Here is a 24,722-nt window from a genome sequence, read left to right as displayed (position 1 = left end):
CCAGGCATAATCTTATTGACTCCTTCAATCCATCCCTTCTGCTCTATGGGGATACCACTATATCCATTATACAGATGAACAAACAGACACAGGGCAGTAAAATCAACTTTATAATTTCCCAAGAAAGTCAATGGAAACAGGAGCATAGGTCAATCTCACTTCCACCACCTTATTAACCTGGAGAGAGACAACTTCATTAGTCTAGCTAAAATGTGTGTAATTCTTCTACTGAAGAAAATGAACTTCTCACCTAAGGGCCTTAACCCCAGCCCAGCCCAGCCCAAGAAAACTCAGAAGAGAAGAGATATCAGTCCAGGGTACCTGACACTCTCTGAAAAAAAAAATCACAAAATTATAAATTTTAAATTAAGGGGAACCTTGGAGATCATATATTCTGATTCCCTACTTTTTTAGGCCTAGAGGTTAAGTGACCTATCCAGGGTCACAGACATTAGGTGACAAGAGGTGGGATTCAAATTCAAGTCCTCTAGATGCAAATCCATTATTTTTTTCCATTATGTCACGATGTATTCCTAGGAAAAGAGAAGCTAGTCCAAGTAAGAAACAATGAATAAGAAGCCAGGTCTACTATATGGAGAGAGTAGATGGAGTAGGGAACCTGCAATAAAGAGAACAATGTGGGAGGGGCAGGGTCAATGCTGGGGGTGCATTTAGATTTGGAAAAATGAGGAGATAAAAGCAACAATTGTAAAAACAAGAGGTCACCATCAGATGGTGAAGAAAAGCAAGGCAGAGGCAAAGAAAGCCAAGACCACAGTAAAGAGAGGAAATGGTAGCGTGGGAGTGGGCAGAGGATGAAAGGAGAATCTCTAGGCATAGCAGGGGTGAGAATGCTGAGCCCTGGCTCTGGAAGTAGAAATATGAGGGGAGGGAGGAGGGTACCAGGGTAAGGGTGTGGATTCGGAGGAAAGTATTCAGGCATCACTAAGGAGAAACCATTAAAGAAACAGGATTTTAGCCAGATTTGAGCACCGAAAAAAGCAAATAAGTAGTTTCAGAAATAAAAATACAGGCTCAAGTTTCAGGGATGCCATCTTTGGAAGATGCCCCTAGATCTTTAAAGTAAATACAATTTGGGAGGGATTTCCCCTCTACAGTGAGAGGAAGCTGAAGCTCTTGCCCCCACAACCACCCAACTCCAGGTAATCAAAGTTAAGCAACTTTGCCCAGGGTCACAGAGCTTCTTCCTATCTAGGGCTGTATTTGAACTCAGGTCTTCCAGACTCTTTGTGCTCTACCCACACCACCATTTAGCGGCCCCAGGACTAAAATTCTTAAACAAGTCTTAAGCAGGACTGAGGTGTCTCTATTCCTCATTTCTACTTTCAGTGACCAAATAGGGGACTGGATTGCTAAATTAGTAGTGAGGATGGTGGAGATGAATGAATAAATAATAAGCTCCCTAAGTGACCCTGAGCAAGTCATTTAACCCCAATTGCCTTTCAAAAAAAAAAAAGAATGAGTTCTCTAGAATGGGTTCCACCCATGCCAAGGTCAAGGAAGACTCTAGAGCAGGGTTAGGGAATGTCCAGCCAGCAGGCTCTATAAGTCCCTCAAAATCATTTGGTCTATCACTGCCATGGCCAGGTTTCGAATTCAATAAATCTAGAATCTTTTTAAATGTTTGACCAAATATAGCAGGCTAATTTTTAAGATGATAATTTTGTATGGCCTGCTAATGATGTTATAAATATCCAAATGGCCCTTGGCTGAAATAAAGGTTCCCCAGCCCTCTTCTACAAGAAATCTTTTCCAGTTCCTTGTATTCTAGTGCCCTCTCTCTCTTAATTTTTTCACATTTATCATATATACATATATATTATATAAATATAGATATAGATGATATAGATAATATACATTGCATATACTTCTTTGGAAGTTGTCTCTTCCATAAGATTATGAGTTCCTTGATGGCAGGGACTGTCTTTTGTAGCTTTTTGTATCTTCAGAGATTAGCACAGTGCCAGGCTGTAGGAACTTAATAAAATGTTTGTTGACTGACTGTTCTAGCTGCTCTGCAGCTACATAGCCCTCAAATTCACTGCCTGCTCCACTCCCCTTCACACTCCCCAACATTATACTATCAAAAAACAACTTCCCAGTTGGGAGAATTACTTACCTGGCCATCCTCTGAGTCACCTGCAAAAGGAAAGGTGAGTATCAATGCAGGGAGAAGTGATTTGGGCTCTTACTCCCCCCAACCCTTTTTTCCCATCTCACTGAGCACCTAATAACCTTTAGCACTCTTTCACTCTTTTCATCTATTATTTCATCTCTCCACTCTCTTTTGCTGCAAAACTTATTTTAAAATTATCTATTAACTTGGATGGATGAAATGACCATCCATGATTTTAAGAGTACAGAGGAGGTAGCATGCTATAAAATCAGGATGCAGAATGAGATATACATTTTTTGGACATGGCTAGTTCAAGGATTGTTTATTTGACCATGCATATTTTATTACAAGAGTTTTTATTTTCAGTTGGAAATAAATGGAAGAAAGAGAGGAATTAGGGATAGGGTTCTCTTCTCCATCTCCAAAATGACAAGAGAACAGCCAGAAGAAATTGCAGATAAAAAGGTCAGCTTTGAAAAATTACAAGTTGAATTTATTATGTATTTTAAAAAGAAAAGCAAGTCCTAGATCAACAATTTCATGTGCAGTCCCCATCCTGCTTCTTGTTCTACAAGTTTTATAGAATTGCTTATTTTATTTGGTATTTATTTTTTATTTTATTTATTTATTTAAAAAAATTTAAATCATTTACCTAATTATTCATTAATTATTTAAAAATAAAAAGATGTCTAAATGCTTTCATTTTCTCACTATTCACCCTCTCCTCAATCTTTTGCAATTTAATTCCAGCCCCATCTTCAGTAATCAACTGAAACTGCTTTAAGGTCACCAATGACCTAATTGCTAAAGCCAGTGGTCTTTTTGTTATCTGTGCTGTCTGGTCAGGTGGGCACCACAACTTCTCTCCTTCTCCCTCTCTGCCCAGATAAGATATCATACCCTTACTGGCTGATATTCTGTCCACAGGAATGTTTATTTTTGATGGCCCAAAACTGGGAAGATTTCTTGGGGTTTACAGGCCCCCAAAATACTCTGGTTCTCATCAATTGGCCAAAAGTAGGTTCTAGTTCAAGCTAGTCCAGGTCATTGTTTGGATCCAGATTAGCTTTGACCTAGAATGAAGAATGACCTAGTCTTCAGAGCTGACACACTCCCTGACTTTTCCATTGCCTTCAACCTTTTCTTTTGTCTTCTTCTCTGGTTTCTCGGCCTTTCCCTAATCTCCAAATATGAAGAAGATATTGAAGTTATGTTGACTCAGTGACCCATTATTTCCAGTCCTGTTTGTCAATCAGAGTCAGAGAAGGCTCATTTGGGGAAGCCATAGCCAAGTCTGCAGTTTATGTATTTATTACTTGCTATTGCTATTGCTAGCAATAGAGATATTGCTAAATATCTCTGTTACTGTTCTTTGTCTTTTGTTCCTGAAGGAGACCATAAGATCAGGGAGGTGATGTCATGACAAGCATATGAATTGGATTTGAGTGAGGGGGTACTGTGCTAAGTCACCAGCCTTACTTTCTCCTTCAGAGCCATCTGGGTCCAGTGGCCATATATGAATCAGGACACTGGAGCTGGCCCTGGATGTGAAGCAATCAGGGTTAGGTGGGTGACCCTGGGCAAGTCAAACATTACCATACCTGATACCTTATAGAGATGAGATACAATGGCCCATTCCCTTTTGCTGAGGTGGATCTATTCAAATTATCTTTACCTTATTTTGATAAAAGTTGGCTCCAGCTTGAATCCCTTGCCAATCTCCAAGGATCAGCCCTTCAATAGTGTTGTTACCATGAACTCTTAATTCTCTTTTCCTGAGCTTTGTCTCATTTATCAGGGAGAAAACCCAAACAATAAATTTTCCTTTTAACAGTGATACATTGATTCTCCTGCCTACCTCTACCTGACCACCTAGGCTTCTCTTAACTTCCAGAGGTTCTTAACTCAGGTCTTGTCTAACTAAATTCTAATGAACTAATTGCCTTCTCACTATCCTCTGGCACCCTAGCTCCCAGTTCAGTCACCAGTCTAATCATTCCAGATCCCTTGCTTTCCCTGCATATCTGGTATGACTTGACCTCTTCCAATGGCACTGGTTTCAGGAATTACACTCCAAAACTTCTCCCAGATACACCAGACCAAAACTCCCTGGTATTAGAAGTAAACTTCCAGTAGAAACTCTAAGACATTATCAACAGTGTCCTAGAGCACAGATTTATGTTCTTCAGGCGATGGATACTATCTTCTGACTCAATGTGCAAGGAAAGGAACAGAAGCATTAGTTAGACTCCCAAGGGCTAGAGATCTGACTCCAATGTTCAGCAAATGTAGCAGCTGCCAGCTCTGAGAAATTCACTACCTGGCATGCTCTACAGGACAGACTGGTGACATGGCAAAAAAGAAAGTACTCTTCTGGGTGGGACTGGCATGAGAAAGAAGGCAGTAAGGAGTTGCTGGAGAGCTTTCCCATCTTCCTTAGGATGCAGCCAGATCCAGACTCAGAGTGGGAAAGAAGGAAGCTCAACAACTTCACCCAGGAGGCTGGGTGAATTTCCACAAAGCCAGCTAGGAAGGGTTCCAAAAGAAGAGATAACTAGATATTGCTCTTCCCATCTTATTCTACAGGCTTAGAATTTGGACCTAAGAAAGTGCTCTGATACCCATGAGGAGTTCAGTGACCAAGGGGAACCTGCCTTCAAACCTAAAAGTACCTTTGGCAGATATGACCACAGTTTCCGACTGGCTGGCTGTCACTTCTCGAAGGGGTTGCCTCCCAGATGGCCAGGCTAGAGTCCTATTCCTCTCTCCATGCTTTTCCAAGCTTCTGGCCAGCTCTTCCTCCTCTGCTTTCCTCATGGATAGGCGAATATCTGAGCTGGAATAAGTGTAACCATGGCCAGCAGGACAGATCTCTCTGAAACCCTCTGTAAGATAAGGGGTCAAAGATTGGTTTGAAAGGCACCACACTCTCAATTTCCATTTCATTTACACCCATGAAGCCACCAATACTTCAGCAGGTAAGACTCACCCATATTTTTATTAAGCTGTTGGCCAGTGGGGAAAAAAAAGTTTTTAATCACTTTAAGTAAGACTTGCCCACATTTTTAATAAGTAGCTGACTAAAGGGGGAACCACTTTTTAAAGTGATTTCTATCTGCTCCATGAAACAAAGAAACAAATGAAACAAATTTGCATTTGTGGACTGGAAAATAAAACATTGCATATGAGAAGGGTTAGGTTATCTGAAAGGTCTTGTCATCTGGTTTTAAAACACTGGCAGTTGGATGAGGGTCCTTTGACTGGTCCTTTCTAAGGGTCACTTCATTTGAACTGTCCTTAACATCTAGAACAACTTCTTGAGCATAGGAGTATATCTGATTTGTGGGAAGAGGGAGGAGAAAGCAAGGGTGCAGAGATGGGAGCTTGCTTCAAGCTACAGGAAAAAGGACAATTTTAAGTAGGTTGTTGCTAAGTCGGCTTCTATAGAAACCTTTGTAAAGGGAAGGGGAAGGAAGAGATGCAGGAGGAAGCAAGGAAAGCCAGAAAGGGAGGAGGGAAGAAGGGGAAGGAAAGGCACTGAGCTAATCACTTTACAAATGTAAAATCACTTGATCCTCACAACCACCTTACTTGGTAAGTGCTATTATTATCTCCACTTTATAGATGAGAAAACTTGTGTCAGTGTTAAGTAACTTGCTCAGGATCACACAGCTAATAAATGCCTGAGACTGGATTTGAAATAGTCTTCTTGACTTTAAACCCAGCACCCTATCCACTTGCATTTACCTGAACTATAGATACAAAGGTAAAAAGAACTCAGGATTGCACACTGTAAAACTGGAAATTGATTTTAATTTTATTTTTTTAGATTTTAACTGGCAAGTCCAAACTTCTTACTTTACTAACTCCACCCTATACCTACATTCTGGAGACTCTTGCCTAAAGGCCAATCTTTTGTCTTGTAATTACCTTACAATTATGAATTGAATCTCCACCCTTGTATTATTGTCTACCTTAGAAATCTCACCCACTATCCACTCTCAAATTGACTCAATCAAAGCCATTGCAGACTACTCCCCAGGCTGCCACACTAAGTGTATCTCCACCTCTAGAGGATTACTCCATCTCCTGATTCCTTAAGAGTTCTTTCCAATTCCTCCCTAACCTCCTGGAAGAAAACCTGAGAAAGGAGAAAACTGTGGAAAGACTATTGAACTCTCTCACCGATCTTGGAGCCGTGGGCCGGAGTTGGAATCTCAGTCTGACTGATATTACCTCTGTGATTAGGTGTGAGTCTGGGACTTAAAGGATTAGGTGGTTCAGTGGATCCAGCACTGGACCTAGGTCCAGGCTGAAACACTTGTGTTCACATCCAGTCTCAGACACTGTGTAGTCCTGGACAAGTCACTTAAGTTCTGTATGCTTCAGTTTCCTCAACTGATAAAAATAGCTCCTTACCTCCCAGGGTTGTTGTAAGGATCAAATGAGATATTTGAAAAGCAATTAGCATGGTGCTTGGGACATAGCAAATACTATATAAATCTGTCCTTTCTTCTTTCTTTCCTCCCTTTCTCCCATCTTTCTTTTCCTTCTCTCTCCCTTTCTTTCCTTCCTTTCTCCCTTCTCTCCTTCCTTTCCCTTCTTGCCTTCTTCCCTTCCTCCTTCTCCTTCCTTTCCTCTTCTCCCCCTTTCCCTTCCTAACTTCTCTCCCTCCTTTCCTTCCTTCTTTTTCTATAAAACGAGGGGGTTGGACTAGTTGACCTTCAAAGTCCCTTCCAAGCTCTAGATATTTGATCCTATCTATGGTGTTAAGGAAGGACTTGGTGCCTCTAGCAGATCATGAAGAAGGGAAGGAGTAGAATAAACCCCATACAATCCCTTCTAGGGCAGCATGCTGGGTCTCCTTTTCCATGAAATAGTCTCTTGAAGGTGAAGCTGGTGGATGTCCTGGAGTGGGGGTGGGGGTGGGAACAGGGGTTAGGGAGTATAAAGAAGGCATAGCAAGGGGGTTACCTGAACCAGGCAGGGGACACTTCTCACACTTCTTCCCCCATCCTTTGCCAACCCGACTGCAGCAGCAAATCTGCTTGGTGATCCGCTGGGCCAGGGGCAGTGTACATGTGCCGGCCCCTGCTGATCGGAAGCACAGCCCCTGCTCCATGGACACAGCCTTATCCGCTGGAACAGAGAATTAATTTGTCTCAAATAACCCTAATGGGGAAATGAAGAGAGTGCTCCTTTCCCTTTTTTGGTAAGGTAGTAAGTTTCAGGAAGAATTTTCTGAGCACCTCTCTGCTCCCAGACAAAGTAAGTAAACAAAACAGAACTGAAATATGCAATCTCTGCCCTCAAAGACCTTACATTTCTTTTGACTGGGATTATAATAGAGATGAAAAACAACTCTAGAAGGCTATGCCTAGGAATTGGTGAATGAATGATGAGTGTTCTGTTTAGTTGCATCCAACTCTCTGTGATTCCATATGAGGGTTTCTTGCCAAAGATATTGCAGTGGTTTGTCATTTCCTTCTCCAGTTCATTTTACAGATGAAGAAACCAAGGCAAACAGGGTTAAGTGACTTGCCTGGGGTCACCCAGCTAGTAAATATCTAAGGCTACATTTGATCTCAGGAAGGTTAGTTTTCCTGCATCCAGGCCCAGTGCTATGGCAACACTTAGCTGCCCCCTGTCTTTCATGGGCCCACTCAAATGCCACTTCTTCCTTGATACCCACCTGCTTAGCCGGAAGGGATCATAGCTAACTCCTTATTTCATGCATTTGCAACATACCCAAACTGCATTCTCTTTCTGTGGCTGTGCTGGGCCTATCTTTCCTCCCACCCCCATTCCTCCACCTCTCCACCCTCTTACCCCTCTACTCCCCCACCCCTCCACTCTACCTCCTTACCTCCTCACCCCTCTATTCCCAACACCAGATGATAATGGGTCAAAGGAATTCTTAGTCATCTCTCTGTCTCAAATAACAGCATTTGGAAAAATGTTGGCTGAATTAACTAATTAATTGTTTGATGAGAGAAGATATTTATGGGGAGCAGAAAGAAGAAAACTTTTGAACAATTTTGCTTTTACTCAGTTGGAACTTGGCTGGTTTTCAGGGGAAAAAAAATCCAGGCCAGGCTTATGTAACTGTCAATTGTCTCTGACAACACCAAAAGAGGGCAACATTATTCTATTTTATTTGGCTCCTTTATGCTTATAAGAAGTTACATCCAGGCCAGTTGACATTGCTCTTCTGACTGGTTGATATGGTGAACATTGTATGATCCAAGCTGGCAATTCTACCCCATCCCAAGTCACTGCATTTAGCTCCAAGAGTAGATGTGAATGTAAACAAGTGCAAGCTCACTCCTGGGAAGTTCACACTAGTTGCATGGAGATTCACACACTGAAGCCCAAGTAGACAGAAGAAGGCAATTACACAGAGACCCAGAAAACCACAAATTCATATGCACTTGTGGAAATAGTAAAGTAAAAATGGATGGGAAATTACAGTATGCAGACAGGGGGGCTCTCAGAGGACACTGTCCCCTCTTCCCAGCTGTGAGCACTTACACACACAATGACTTCGAGAAGGGTCCAACATATTTCCTGGCTTGCAGGTGCAGAGGTAGCTGCCTCGGGTGTTCACACACTCAGCATTTTTGCATAATCCCAGTAGGAGACATTCATTGATATCTGCAAGATCAGAAGAGAAAAAAATACTGATTGATAAAGAGAGGTTGGGTTGGAAGATCACTGCTGTTGACCTCTAATAACTGATCCCATTGTATCAAAGCGGACTGGGTGAGCAGACATCTAGAAGGGAGAATTCACATTAGAGGAGGTCCTGGCCATACTGATAGACCACTCATTGTAATGGAGTATCTGATAACCAGTTCCCCCAGTCTCATTCTGGGTCTCCCTCCACAATCCTAAATTGAGGGCTGCAACCTTTTTTGACTGGACAAGCTGGAGATCAGTTCAGGACTCCCATTTCTGGTTTGGCTCTCTAGTCAGATCCCTGCCATATACAAACTTAGAGAAATATCAATAAACATGTATATTAACCTAATTCTGCTTTGTTTTTTCTTGAGACCTAACTCAAGATTATCATTTGTCCCTTATTAGGACAAACTTTTAGGGTTCACACATATTTAATCTAATTATTATTTGTAAGGGCCTTATTCATTGAGCATCCTTCCTCCATACAAGATGTTAGAGCTAGAGCTAAGTACAGGAGGTGGAGACAAGATAAGAATGGGGGCAAGGAGGCCTGATGCCCTTTACCATAGTCCTTCTTTTAGCCTGCCCTCTGACACTTTCCAGGAAGATAAAGAAAAGCCAACCCTCAGTTGTATCCCTATTTCTTTTCTTTCTTTTTAAATTTTCTTTTTATTTAAAGCAATGGGGTTAAGTGACTTGCCCAAGGTCACACAGCTAGGCAATTATTAAGTGTCTGAGGCCACATTTGAACTCAGGTCCTCCTGATTCCAGGGCTGGTATTCCATCTACTGCACCACCTAGCTGCCCCAGTTGTATCCCCCACCTATTTCAGACAAGTTGTACTAGGTTGAACATGATTTTTACAGCTCTCTTCATTGCTTACTCTACAACTGGATTATATTAAGGAGTACTAGCAACCTTTGACTTAGTCTTAGACAAACACCTATAAATGCCAACTCCCCACAATGAAATATCCACATCCACATCTACAAACAGTCACACTTCAGTCATCATATAGGGAAAGATGATACAAGGCAAATGTTGATCAGAATAAAAATAATAATAAAACACAATATTTATATAATGCTTACTGTGTATCAGACAGTGCTAAACACTTCACAATTATTATCTTATCATTGGATCTTCACAACCCACCCCCAGGTAAGTTCTATTATAATCTCTATTTTACAGATGAGGAAACCAAGGCAGAGTCTAAGTGACTTGTCCAGGGTCTCACTAGTAAGAATATAAGGCTAGATTTGAACTCAGGTCTTCCTGAGGCCTAGTGCTAGAACCATTCATTTTAACAGCTAGTTGTCTCTCTATACCTTCCAGACTTTTTCCATTTCTCCATACTGACAATCAAAATTCATTCAAGGACTCTTATCAAGTGCTAGCTCTAGTATTCATCATGCTCATTTTGGTCTCACATCCACTACTTTTTGGCACAAATATCAGCAATAAATATGCTAACTTCCTAAGCCTCTAAATATTCCTCATGGAATTGAAATCTTCATATAAACTCCAATCAAAACAAGAGCCCCCCACCTCAGCCCCTTTTTTCTTTTCTCTTGACAGTAAGAAGATCAAGGAGATGAGAATAAGAAGCTTAAGTCAGAAGGACTTGTAGTTTCTCCCTCTCTTTTCAGGCAGTATGTTCCTAAAATAAACCCATGAACAAAGGGTATGCTCCAGTGGTATGCTGATAAAATATTTAACAACCAGCTCTGGGTGGGGTTGGAGAGGAAGGAAAGGAAGGGGCAAAGTACCCTGGACACACTTTTAAGTTTAATCTGTATTTTATTACCTGCCTTTTCAGCTCTGGACAGTCAATAAAACAATTTATCAAGCCCTGATTTGTAACTTATTGATTTACAATCAATCATTAGAGTTGGCCTCAGAGTACCTTTGATAAACTATCTCTAGAGAGTCAACTTTCTTTAATTTTTCTGAGTAACCCCTTTTCTTAAAGAGTCTAGGTACACTTAAGTGATGACTTGTTATTTCTGGTCTGAAGGAAACTCAGAACTTCAATGTTTTTCAGTTCCCCCAAGGGTGGTCATTAGGTCCCCTTACAAGTACTCAGATTTACATGGCTTAAAACATTTGTTGTTGTTTAGTTGTTTATTTTATGACTTCTCTTGTAGAGTGTTTTTGGCAAAGATATTGGAGAGGTTTGTTATTTATTTCTTCCTCTAACTTATTTTTCAGATGAGGGACTGAGGTTTAACAGGATTAAATGACTTGTCCAGGGTCACAAGGTATGTGCCTGAGGTTACATTTGAACTCAGAAAGATGAGTCTTCCTGACTCAAGGCCCTGGCACTCTCTCAAAACAGAACAGTTTTATTTCATCATTAAAGTACACAGAGAAGACTTGCATCTCAGTTAATGAAGAAATCTTTATAAACAAGCTTTTGGTACTGGTGCTATTCCAGCAAAGAGAGAAGAATACAGTTTACTTCTTCATATTTGTGTTGCTTTTGAGGATCCTGAAGCCTTTTTGTGTGTATCGTATCTTTAGTGAACATCTTTCTGACCATTGTTGCTTACTGCTATTCCACCTCACAACCTTCCTTTTCCCTCCCAAAATATTTCCCCTTTCTACTGCAGTTTTCTCTCCTCTTCCTTATGTGAACAAATGCATTATGCACTTTCCATTGTTGCTGCCATCCAGAGCCTTTTTCAGTGACTATAGCACTCTAACAAGATGCTATTGCTCATTATTTTTTCTCCAGGGGACCAACTCTCAAACCATGATAAGGAGAGTTGCTACAGATTTTTAATACTTTTGGGACAGAGCACTTCCAGCTTTTTGAAATCTGTGTGTGTGTGTGTGTGTGTGTGTGACCACTTGAATCCACAAAGTCACCTTCCAGTTGGCTTTTGGCCATGTCTTCTTCCTAGTCTTGACTATCTGTTTTTCACTCTAGGTTGGTTAATGCTGAGTCAGTCCTATTTGCCTATTTGTATCATGGAAAAATGTCTTCTGTTCATATCATCATGTCCCACAAGGTTTAGAAGCTCTGAAGGACACTCCCACTCTCTCTCTAATTTTCTTTCCCTTTCCTATCTTCCTCTGTGGTAGCTGGGTGGGGTTATGCCAATTTACCTCCAGCTGATTTCCTAAAAAGCTTCAAACAAGAGAGAGGATAGAGAAGCAGAGCAAGCAGCTGGAACCTCAGTGAATCCTGTGGGACTCCAAGGGAGAGGAGCAATCTCATCTTGATGTAATGGACTTGAGTTCATGCACACACAGACACACACAAACACATATATAAATATAAATATGCAACTTACATGCTTGGAAAATTCTTAAAATGATAATTTTAATTAAATAATTATAAGCTAAAATTAATTAACAGCTAACATATTTGTAACTCACTAAATATTAGCTATACAGATAATAAACATTTATATTTATAATGTACATTATATATTATCTATATAGCTAACACATTTATTAATAGTTAATAGATCATCTAGTTAACCTTTATTATAACTAACATATTAGTTATATAGCTAATACATATTTATTAATAGCTTATAGATATTAATAGCTAACATTTATATTTATAACTAACTATATATTAGCTAAATAGCTAATATATTTAATAATCATTAACATTTATATTAATACTAACATTGTATATTAGCTATAGTGCTAACAATTATTAATAGCTAACATTTTTATTTATAACTAACATTGGTTGGTTGGTTGGTTCTTGTCATTCATTAACAAAGAAGACCAAAAGGACATCACCGTATTTGAGAAAAATTACAGCGTGTCCTACTATGGACGATCAGACCAATATGAGCTCAGAATGCTCTACTGCAGTTGGGTACAAATAGTTCATGTGAACACCTGGGGTGGGTACTCTAAACTTACTTATGTCACATTTCCTTTGAGTTGTTTCCATTCTGCCTTCCTCATAAAGTGTAACCCCCTCACTGGTGAGGGCAGGCCATGCTGGGTTGTCCTGTGCCAGTATCTCCCATGCTGCACAATCAATTCTAAAGTTCTTTAATGAGACCTTCAGGGTGTCCCGGTATCACTTCTGACCCTCTTGTGAGTGCTTGCCTTGTGTGAGTTCTCCATGAAATAGTGTTTTTTGGCAAGCATCTGGTATTCTAACAACATGTCCAGTCCATTGTAGTTGCACTCTCTGTAGTAATGTTGGAATGCTAAGCAGTTTAGTTCAAGAAAGGACCTTAATAACTTTATCTTCTCCTACCAGGTAATCTTGAATGCTCACCAAAGGGAGTGAATGACAGGCTCATGACAATGAAATTGCCACTTCTAGGAAAATGCCATGCCATCATCATCAGTGCCTGTGCTCCCACCATGACAAACACTGATGAAGTTAAAGAAAAATTTTATGAAGACTTGGAGACCCTTATCATCAATGTAACTAACATATATTAGTTATATGGCTAACATTAATAGCTAATAGATACTTAATAGTTAACATTTATATTGTAAACTAACTATATATTAACTATATAGCTAATATATATTCATTAATAGCTAACATTCATACTTATAACTAGCATTATATATTGGCTATATAGCTAAGGCATTTATAAATACCCTAATAGATAATTAATAGCTAACATTTATGGAGGCTTACAAAATGTTTAACCACTATCATTTGATCTTCACAACAGTCTTATGAAGTAGGTATTAGTTTCTTCATTTTACAGATAATGACACTGAGGTATAGAGATATGTCATATAACATAATTTGAAGCTTCCTGACTCTGAGGACAGATACATTTAATGGATGTTGCTTTCCTTGGTCACTCTTCTATCCAGAATCTTTCCTGTTATAGTTTGACACAATTCCTTCTTGCAAATTTTTCTATGAAGAAAATTAGCTGACCACCAGATTTTATGTGAAATCTCTGCTGCCCCCACATTTCCATGCACCCTCCTCTTCAAACTCTCTGTGGCTTATGAGGAGGGGCACTCACAGGTGGCTTGGGTCTAGCTATGAATTCTCCCATAATTTTTTACGGGCTCTTCCACAGCAGGGCCAGTAGTTTCAGACTGTAAACTTGGGGGGGGGGTGCTTCTCCCACAGAGGCGGGTCTAACGCATGCTTTTGGTTGATGGAGATGATGATAGTGAAGGTTTTTCAGGAGGTCCTTGCTGTTGAGAACTGGGAGTAAAGGGGGATGTAAAGAGGAGGGAGTCATCCTCTATGGTCCCACAAAGACCTGACTAATGCTTTAAGCAGATAAGCTGTTAATAGGAGCCAGCCAAACTTAATGAGAGCCACCTGCCCAGGCCCTGCCCACAAACTCCTCGCCAAATATGCGCTTTAGAGTATTTGGCATCAACCACAAGGACAAGGGCTGAAAGATGACCTGGCTAGGGCACTAAAGAAAACCAGCTGCTTGGCTGAATCCACAGAAAGGAGGTGGGGACCCTGGGGAAGTGCCACAGACACAAAACTTGTTAGGGACAAGTCCTGATGGGAATGTAAGCTGGCTCCGGGGGGTGCCCTTCCTACTGCCCAGATCGACAATTGTACCTTAGAGTCTGTGCCATGTAAGAAAGGTGGCTACCCTTGAGGGAGAGTCACCTAGTAGCCTGAATTAGCAAGAGGAAGTTAAGAAACATCTAGGACATCCCTATGCCTTTGCATTCCTCCTCATGCCCATTCTTGTCCTTTTGAAATTATACCCATCCTTCAGCTGCCACCTCCAGAAGGCTCCTCCAATTCCTCTAGCTGAAAACAAACTATCCTTCCTTCAATTCACATGTTACTTTGTAGATGTCGTAGGCTCTTATAGTCTATCTTTCACTAGAGTTATAGCATATCTATTGTATAGTAAAACATCTCTTTACATGGGTTGTGCTTTGTCTCTTTTACTAGATTATAAACTCCATGAGGGCAGGCTCCAGGTTTCATTATCTATAATCTCTATTAGCATTTTTCTTAGAAGAAAAGAGGAAGGAGGGGATGGAAAAGGAAAAGAAAGGGAAGAAGAGGCATATTGGAAGTTCAGGTTCAGCCTTCATGGAGTCTTTGGAAGGACTATTATTTATCAAGTTGGAGAAGTTTCTAGGAGGTCAGGCCACTGAGGATCCTTTCATCTTTTTTTCCTCAAATGTAAAAATGTGGGTTTGGGTCATTATCCAAATACCTATTTGCTTTTCAGATAATCTGAATTTGGAATTTGTTTTTGTTAGTCAGTTCAGTCATGTCTAATCTTTGTGGCCACTTTTATGGTTCTCTTGACAAAGATCCTTGGAGTAGTTTATAATTTTTCCCCCCTCTATTTTACAGATGGGGAAAGTAAGGCAAAAATACTGGAGGGGTTTGCCAGTTCCTTCTCCAACTCATTTTACAGATAGGAAAACTGAGGCAAATAGGGTTAAGTGATTTGTCCAGTGTGTCTGTGACCTTGAAGATGAGTCCTCTTAACTCTAGGCCCTGCACTGATGCCTGAGTCACACAGCCAGCTGTCCTGCTTTTGGGATAGGGAAGGAGGAATAGGTACTTCAGTATTTAACTTCTCTGAAGCGCAAAACCCCAAAGCAGTATCTTTTTTGTGGATTTACTCTTTTGTGTCTGTTAGCCAGTCTCATTTGACAGCTAGGGTTTGCACACCTCTTGGATCACTTCTCACTAATTTGTTCTCACTATCCTCTCTCTCCCTCTCTCCCCCAGACAGCAGTTCTTTTTTAGAAATGAGCAGTTCCACCTTCTCTTGTTTCAAAGAAGAACTTGCCCCCACCAGTTATAGGCACTGTTTGCTCTTCTTGAGGTATTCCAAATTTTCCAGTGCTTTGCATAGTACCTGCCATATAAAGTGCTTAATAAATAGTGACTAACTTGTTCCTTTCTGAATTTTCCTCTATATCTTTACCTGTACTTTAAACCCTTCTCTTTCTTCCCACTGCCCCACCACCACAATCCAAATCTTCTCTGTGAGTGATGATCTCAAAGATAGAACAGATTAGTCATAGTGAGGTCTATGCTAAACCTTCAATCTGCTCTTGAGATTCATAGAAATGAAAAATCCTGGGAGCAGCTAGGTGGCGTAGTGGATAAAGCACCAGCCCTGGAGTCAGGAGTACCTGGGTTCAAATCCAGTCTCAGACACTTAATAATTACCGAGCTGTGTGGCCTTGGGCAAGCCACTTAACCCCATTGCCTTGCAAAAACCTAAAAAAAAAAAAATTAAAAATCCTAAATCTAGAAGGATACTCTTGAGGTCATCTAAATGAGAGCTTCCCAACCCAAGGACTGACCTGACATAGAGTTATTGTAAGAGGTCTACCTCATTTGATGACTTGGCAAAGTAAACAAATAAACACAAGTAGAACTAGAATCAGTGGACAGAAATTATGGGAAGTCAGATTTTGGCTTGATATAAAGAAAATTCTAACAATTTAGAGCTATCTGACAGTGGAAGACTACCGAATGAAGTAGTTTTCTGTTACTAGAGGTAATCAAAAAGAATCTATATAGTGGTCTAATGGATAGAGAACTGTTGTTGTTTGTCCTTAGTTCCTGAAGAAGACCAATCATATCCTGGGGGTGATGTCTTGACTCTTTTGTGAATTGGATTTAAGTGAGGCAGAATTGCATAAAGTTGTCAGCCTCATCCTCTTCCAGAGCCATCAAAGTCCAGTGGCAGATCAAAAGACAAGACAACTGGCAATGGCCCTGGATGTAGTGGATGACTTTGTCATCTAAAAAGTCTTACCACACTGTTAGTGCTCCACAACACCTGCTTCGACTGCCTTTATGACTATTGGAACAAATTATTCTCAAGTGCCCATTCTGCCTTGGGGGAAATTTCTACATTCTTTGAGTAGACACAGCCCCCAACTCATCAATGGGTTTGAGGCTCTTTGATTACCTTCAACCTGGTTTAGACCATCTGCCCAGACAGTTTGCTGAGCATGCCACAGCTTCTTATAGCCTCAGGAGAGAGTTGAGTGAAGGTGGACACCAAAAGTGGATTGAACAGCCTTGAAAAGGGCTCAGCAAGTCCTCACACTAGAGGTACTAGTCTTCCTGAAACAACCCCAGCTATTAATGATACAGTCCTGGCATTCAGTAATGAAGGAGACAATACACAAACAAGTATGTTCATAAAAGATATATCCAAGAAGAACTGGAGATATTCACAGAGGGAAGACGTTATGGTAGGGAGAATATGGTAAAGATCTCTAGCTGAAGTTGGGATATCCTTGCACAATGATGAACCCAGTTGTTTCTAGGGTGTTGAAGGACTAATGGTGTCCTCTTAATTTTGATACCTTGGGACAAAGTTCCATTTTCCCCTCTCACTAGCTATGGTTTTGGTGTTTAATAATAGTAAATGCTTATTGAATGGAAATGAATGGTGTAAGTAGTGCTTAGTGCCTAGTACTAGAAGTATCGTCTACACTGGTGGTGGTTGCCAAACTTAATTCATGATCCCCCTTTTAAAAAATGCCATAGAATCAATCCTTGCCTCTAAATTCAGGTACATATCACCTACAACATTCATTTTCATTCAACAGACATTTATTAAGCAATAAGTGAAGCAATAACTATTGGGGGGGGGGGGGCAAAATGGAGCTTTATCCCAGATTTGCTAAAATTTAGAAGAGACACTCTTAGGACTGATAGTAGTATTTCAGCAGCCTGGAAAGCAAGGATGATATGTCAGAATGGAAAGCTAACCGATAAGGGTGACTAGGTGGTACAGTGAATAGAGTGGATAGAACCTAGAGTCAAGAAGATTCATCTTCATGAATTCAAATCTGGCCTCAGCTGTATGACCCTGGGCAAGTCACTTCATCTGTAAAATGATCTGGAGAAGGAAATGGCAAACCTTAAGGATCTTTGCCAAAAAACTGCAAATGGGATCACAAAGAGTCAAAGCACTCTAAATAATAGACAATATTTGCCCCCTTACACACACACACACACACACACACACACACACACACACACACTTCCTGGCAACATTTCAGGACAGCTCTTCCCTGATTTGACCTTCCCACTTCTTCCCACCATAGAAACCTCAGAGTGGTCCAAAATCTCTATTCCTGCCCTCTCCCCACCAACATGTTTGTGCTTTTTGCCTAAGGCATAATAATGGAAGCAGCTAGGTGGCATCATAATGTACAGAATATTGGTTCTGGAGCCAGGTCAACCTGAATTCAAATTTGTCTTCAGATACTGGCTGTGCAGCCCTGGGAAAATAATTTTCCTTCTACAGAATGTAATACTGGTACTATAAAATGGGATTACTAATAGCACCTACCTTGTAGGATTATTATGAGGATGAAATAAGAAAATATTTGTAAAATATTTAGCATATAGTATTTAATAATGTAATTTTCCTTTTTTTACTTCTTAGTTTGTGGCTCTACTGATCACCTACTTTAAGTATATCCCATACTTGAAATTTTCTAGAGAATATTCTCTATCTTCCTTCACTAAACCTACTTTAATACTTGTCTATGCTCCCTTTTGGGAAATTCTTGCATGCAGCTTACCTAAATCTTTTCTGCCACGTTGTTGTTGTTCAGACATTTCAGTTGTGTCTGATTCCTCATGATCCCATGATCCCAACTTATCCTAAGTGCTTCACTTTCTTACTTTTTAAATTTGTAAGAACTTATATATTCAACTAAGTTCTTTCCTTCAATATATTCATCTTGGGAAACTATATAATTATTCCAATATTTACTATTGCTTAAAGAATTTTTCTGTTTCCCCTGTTTGCCTTAGGATTTTAGAAGAGCATTTTATCTTTATTTTAATCTTTTTTTTTTTTTGGCAAGGCAATGGCATTAAGTGACTTTCCCAGGGTCACTCAATCACTAAGTGTCAAATGTCTAAGGCTGGATTTGAACTCAGGTCCTTCTGACTCTAGGGCTGGTACTCTATCTACTGTGTCATCTAGCTGCCCTTGAGGGCACTTTAGAGGTCAAACCCATATAACAATCCCCTGTCAATATCCTTAGAATACTTCCTGGTGAAGGGTAGGAGATTAATAAATGTTTACTGACTGACTGATCCTGACAGGGGAGTTATAATAATAACATTAGCTAGTATTCACATAGTGCTTAAAGATTTGCAAAATGTTTTATGTATTATTTCATTTAATCCTCATATCCCCCTTTGAGGGAGGGACTATTATTATCCCCATATTACCGATGAGGAAACAGAGAAGTTAAGTCACTTGTCTAGGGTCACGTAACTGATAAAAGATTGAGACCGGATTTGAATTTAGGTCTTCCTAGATTCCAAATATTCTATCCATTAGGCCATCATTTAGCCTCTTTTTGATTACCTCCAGTAACAGGAAACTCACTATTTCATTCAGTAACCTTCCATTGTCAACTCTTATTGTTAGATTGTTCTTTCTATTGAGCCAAAATCTGACGTCCCAGAATTTTTATCCACTGGTCCTACTTCTGTTCTTCAGGGCAATAAAGAACAAGTTCATTCCCTTTTCTTCCATGGTCAACCTTCACATATTTGAAAGCAATTATCACAGCTCCCCTTAGTCTTTTCTTCTCTAGACTAAACATTCCTAGTTCTGAAGGCTTATATGAAGTGATACAGAAGGAAGAAAGCAAAATTAAAACAACAATATACACACTGACTACAGCTATGTAAAAAAAAATAATAATAAAAGCAACAAAATCTGGAAAAATATGTAGGAGAAACTGAGTTCAGAAGGGGACATCAAAGCAAACAGTTCATTTTTGTCAATGTCATACTAACATTAATATGCACATTTAAAAATAAATAATAAATAGTGGTGTTTATGGTTCATTTTTTATTTCTGTTTGTTTCTGTTCATGATTATTAAGTTTGGAATTCTTAGGGAGAAAACAAAACAAACATGACCAGTTCCTTGCACTGTTCCTCATATGACATATTTTAAGTCCCCTCATTCTCCCAGTTGCCCCACCTCCCTTGGTTATGCTCCAGTTTGTCAACAATCTTCTTAAGATACAAACAATTTAAATGATGACCAGAGAAATGTAGAAGAAAAAAAAATTAAAAACCTTAATAATTATGATCAATGTAATGAGCAATCTTGACTCCAAAAAGCCAATGGTGAAACATACTGTTTTTTTCTCTCCAAAGAGATGTTGGACTTCAGGTGTGAAATGAAGATATGTTAACTAACATGTGTTGATTTGTTTTACTTAACTATACATTTTTGCTATAGAGGAGGATCTTTTTTTTTAAGGAAGTAGGGTTTATGGGAAATGATATTGATGAAAACAAAGAACCAATAGCCCTTAAAAAGAAAACAAGGAAGGAACAATGAAAGAAAAGATCAAGATCATATAGATCAAGACCATATAGATCAAGAGCTATATGAGATTTCAGAGACCATCTAGTTCAATCCCTTCATTTTACACACATAAAGAAACTTAGACTCAAGGATATTAAGTGACTTAGTCAAGGTTATACAGGCAATAAGCATAACTGCTTTGGAAAATAACAGAGGAATATATTTGAAGTAAAACCAGTTCTTTACATATATCTTTAAAAACAACCAATAGAAATGTAAAATTGGAATGAATCTGAAAAAACTGAAAATAAAAATCAACCAAAATAGAAAATGAGCAAAATGAAGATGAGTGTCACCAAAAATTTTAAAAATACTATGGTACAGCACATGGATCAAGAAACAATAGATGGGGGCAGCTAGGTGGCGCAGTGGATAAAGCAACAGCCCTGGAGTCAGGAGTACCTGGGTTGAAATCCAGTCTCAGACACTTAATAATTACCTAGCTGTGTGGCCTTGGGCAAGCCACTTAACCCCATTGCCTTGCAAAAAAAAACAAACCTAAAAAAAATGGATGGCCTTTCAAAGAAACATACTCAAATGATCAAATAGAACATTTAAAAAAATAAACAAGATAAATACTAGTAAGGAAATCACAAGCCCCTCTGAAATCAGCTCTTCTCCAAAGTTACCACAGCCAAATCTAATGACTTGTTTTCAGTCCTCATCTGCTTTGACATTTCTGCAGTATTTGAATCTATTGACTTCCTTCTCCTCCAAAATGCTCTCTCTCCTCTCTCTAGGCTTTCCTGGTTTTGCTGACTCTTGGTTCTCCTCCTCCCTATCTGAGCATTCCTTTTTAGTATCCTTTGCTGAATCATTATCCATGTTGCATCTATTATGGCTGTACTCCAAGGCTCTATTCTCAATCCTTTCCCTTTTTTCCCCCCTATATTTTATCACTTGGAAGATCCATCTTATCATCTATGAAAATGATTCACAAATCTATTTATCTATCAACACCTTGTCTGTCTGGAATTCTACTCCCACATCACAAACAGCCTAATAGATATTTCATATTGGATGTCCCATTGACCTAGTGAACATAAAACATTAAGAACTGAACTTGTCTTTAAGTAAAAATTATTATTTGAAGTAAAAGAAGAGGTTGAAGCAAAAAAAAAAGAAAGGAATTCAGATTATGATTAAAAGATGCTAAAAATATGACCACAAGCATTGTGTGACCCTGTGTTTAACCCTATTTCCTTAGTTTCCTAATCTATAAAAATGAGCTGAAGATGGAAATGGTAAACCACTCCAGTATCTTTGCTAAGAAAACCCTAAATGGAATCACAAAGAACCAGATACAACTAAAGCAATAACATTATGAGGAAGAAATAATGTAGAAAGAAAATAGCTAATGTAGAAAAGATAATGCTTATTACTATGGACAACCCAGATTAACTGGGAGAAATATCAGTTTAGAAAATAATTGAATTATTCAAAAAATTGGAAAGAATACAGGATCAAGTTATGGACCTCAAAGACAGATAACAGTGCAGCAAACTTAGGAATGCTGACATCCCAGAAAATACTGAGAAAATAGAAGTTTAAATACTAAATTCTAGGATGTCCACTAAAACTTCCTAGACTTAGCCAAAACAAACTGTGAAATACAAAAGAGAAAAATCCATAGAACCATGACAAAACCAGATCCTAGTTGTTGAGCTTTTGGGCACATTACAGTTGAATTGAAACATTGTTAAGGGAAAACATCAAAATGTCAGAAGAAACACAGAAATTGCCTACAAAGAATATTTATTATAATAGGCTTCTCAATAAAGATAAGGACTATTAAAAGAGTTGGAATACAGCATTAACAAAATTTAAAAGTATGAATGTTTTCATTATCTACCTAATAAAATTCAGTATTTGCTTTAAGGCAAGCAATAAACATCTGAAAATCTACCAGTTTAAAAAATTTACAGAAAGAAATATCCACTTTAAGGAAATCTTCCAAAAACAGCTAAGTCTTTGGGCCCTTTCAAAAGTACTTAAGATAATTCACACTTCTTAGATCAAGATAAATCATTTGTTAATGTAACCCATGTGTCATCTGAAGACAGAGTAGGTTCAAGTTTTGAAAACAACTGAAAATAGCATCATGGCTTAAACCCCACCCAGGAATCTACTCTCTGAAAACATTTGCATTCTAGTAGCTTCTGACTTATACTAGTTAGTTCATCAGTTAGCAGTCAAGGTAACCAATGAAAGCAGAAATATTTATTATAAAACAGATAAGAATATAAATGGAATTGGACCCAAGTCCAGTAGTCAGAACAAATTATCAATAGCAATAAGAAAAATCTCTGCAATATGGGTGGAGATGGAATATCTTTGGGAAAGACTGAATTGGTGTCACCTCTCAGTCTTGGTTCTCCTTACTTTTTTTTCCCAGTTAATATTTTATTTTATTTTTCCAATTACATGTTATGAAAGTTTTTCAACATTCACCCACATGCATATGCATGTTTTAAAGTTAAATAATTTCTTTCCACCCTCCCTTCCCAACCCCCACCCCTTTTCTTAGACAGCAAACAGTCTGGTAAACACTGTACATAGACATTTGTTTAACATGTTTACAGATTAGTCATTTTCTAAGATTTTTTTTTAAGGTGTTTTTTTTTGCAAGGCAAACGGGGTTAAGTGGCTTGCCCAAGGCCACACAGCTAGGTAATTAGTAAGTATCTGAGACGGGATTTGAACCCAGGTACTCCTGACTCCAAGGCCGGTGCTTTATCCACTGCCCACCTAGCCGCCCCTAGATTAGTCATTTTCTGTATGAGGAATTAGGATTAAGAGAAAAGAAAGAAATACATAAGAAAAATTTTTAAAAAGTGAATATAGAGTTCACTGAGATTCTGAAGTTTTTTTGTTTTCTTTTGTTTTGTTTTTCTTCCTCTAGATGGGGATAGCAGTGTCCATAGCTGGTCTAATAGGGTTGTACTAGCTCTCCGAACTGCTGAGAGAAACTGCTTCCATCAAGATTGATCAACTCACAATGTTTCTATTAATGTATGCAATGTTCTTTTGTTTCTACTCTCTTTGCTCAGCATCAGTTCCTGAAATTCATTCCATGCTTCTCTAAAGACTGACCATTTATGGCTTCTTATCAATAAATAGTATTCCATAATATTCATATATCATAACTTGTTCAGTTTTTCCCCATTTGATGGGCATCTCCTCAATTTCCAGTTCTTTGCCACTACAAAAAGAGGTGCTGTAAATATTTTGGAACATGTGGGACTTTCCTCATTTTTTATGATTTCTTCTGGAAATAAGCCTAGTATTGGAATTACTGGGTCAGTTTTATTGCTCTATGGGCATCTATATTATTCTCCAAAATGGTTGGATTAGTTTCTACTTCCACCAACAGGGTATTAATGTCCCGACACTCCCACAACCTCTCCAACATTGGTTGATTTCCCTTTTTGTCATCTTAGCCATTCTGATAGGTGTGAGGTGATACCCAATGGTTGTTTTAATTTGCATTTCTCTAATCAGTAATGATTTGGAGCTCTTTTTTATATGATTATATATAGCTTTAATTTCTTCATTTGAAAACTGTTCATATCCTTTGACCATTTCCTCCTTGCTTCTTGCTTCCTATGGAATCATCACTCCTTCTTTGCTCCTGTTCATCTATACTGCTCATACAGATTGTCACAATTCCCATGGATCATATCTTAGCTTAGAAAGGTTTGCATTAGGGTCCAACAGTCCATCCCTCTACTGCTGCTGCTGCTACTCTCTCCCTCCTAGATGGATTTCCTTGATTTCCTTCTTCCAATCTCAATCCCCCCCCACTTTTCTTCCATTCATCCTACAAAATTCTAGGAAATAATCTCTGCAAAATGAGAGGACTGAACTAGATTCTTCTAAATTTTTTTTTCTTTCTTTTTTCAGGCAATCAAGGTTTAAAGACTTGTCCAAAAATCACACAGCTAGTGTCTGAGCCTAGATTTGAACTCAGGTTCTCCTGACTTCAGAGCTGATGTTCTATCCACTATGCCACCTAATTGATTTTTTTTCTATTATCATCCTTTTTACCCTGGCTTCTTCTTACCTCTGCAGGCTCCTTACATCTTCATCCTCTTCACATACTCTGTGATCCAATGACATCGACTTCCTTACTATTTTTCATTCATTTCCCAATTCCAATCATTTCCACTGTCTTCCATGATGGGAACAACTCTCTCCCTCCTCATCTCCACTTCCTTCTTAACTTCCTTCAAGTCTCATCTAAATTCTCACCTTCTGTAAAGCTTTTCCCAGTCCTTTTCTTGGTGGAATTGGTCCCAGCAATTCAGGAACAGAAGCAGGACAACTGGGTCGGGGCAGCGGTGGAGATTTCCAGACCTCTTAGCTTAGAGAATGCCAAGGACAACTTGAAAAATCAACAGGAAAAGTTTGCTGCACCAGGGTGAGAGTGGAGCACAGACCAGAGCAGATCTCAGCAGTGTAGAGCTGACCCCAGCAACCAGGAACAATCCTTGAGAGTCACTGAATCAGCAGAGGCAGCTGCTTCCAGAGCTCTCGGTCCAAAAACAGTAGGGGAATCAGAAGGAGATCACAAG

The 24,722-nt window shown here is 39.2% G+C and overlaps 1 protein-coding gene and 1 long non-coding RNA gene across 3 annotated transcripts in view; one reads left to right on the top strand and one right to left on the bottom strand.

Moving 5' to 3' along the window:
• LTBP2 (latent transforming growth factor beta binding protein 2) overlaps positions 1–24,722 on the bottom strand; it is a 188,010-nt gene that overhangs the window by 31,713 nt on the left and 131,575 nt on the right. For both annotated transcript variants that reach the window (XM_074235724.1, XM_074235725.1), the window contains exons 10-13: positions 8,669–8,791; positions 7,112–7,276; positions 4,810–5,022; positions 2,141–2,160 (exon numbers count right to left, since the gene is read on the bottom strand). In XM_074235724.1, coding sequence (XP_074091825.1) covers positions 2,141–2,160; positions 4,810–5,022; positions 7,112–7,276; positions 8,669–8,791 — 521 coding nt within the window. The remainder of the gene's footprint in view (positions 1–2,140; positions 2,161–4,809; positions 5,023–7,111; positions 7,277–8,668; positions 8,792–24,722) is intronic.
• LOC141522351 (uncharacterized) lies at positions 11,954–23,341 on the top strand. The gene is made up of 3 exons (XR_012478199.1): positions 11,954–12,047; positions 13,056–13,225; positions 23,051–23,341. It is a non-coding gene; the product is annotated as an uncharacterized LOC141522351 (long non-coding RNA).

The sequence above is a fragment of the Macrotis lagotis genome, chromosome 4 (assembly GCF_037893015.1).
Source record: "Macrotis lagotis isolate mMagLag1 chromosome 4, bilby.v1.9.chrom.fasta, whole genome shotgun sequence".
NCBI classification, from domain to species: domain Eukaryota; kingdom Metazoa; phylum Chordata; class Mammalia; order Peramelemorphia; family Peramelidae; genus Macrotis; species Macrotis lagotis.
The sequence above is the reverse complement of the archived record's forward strand: the minus strand, read 5'-3'. Positions and strand labels throughout refer to the sequence as shown.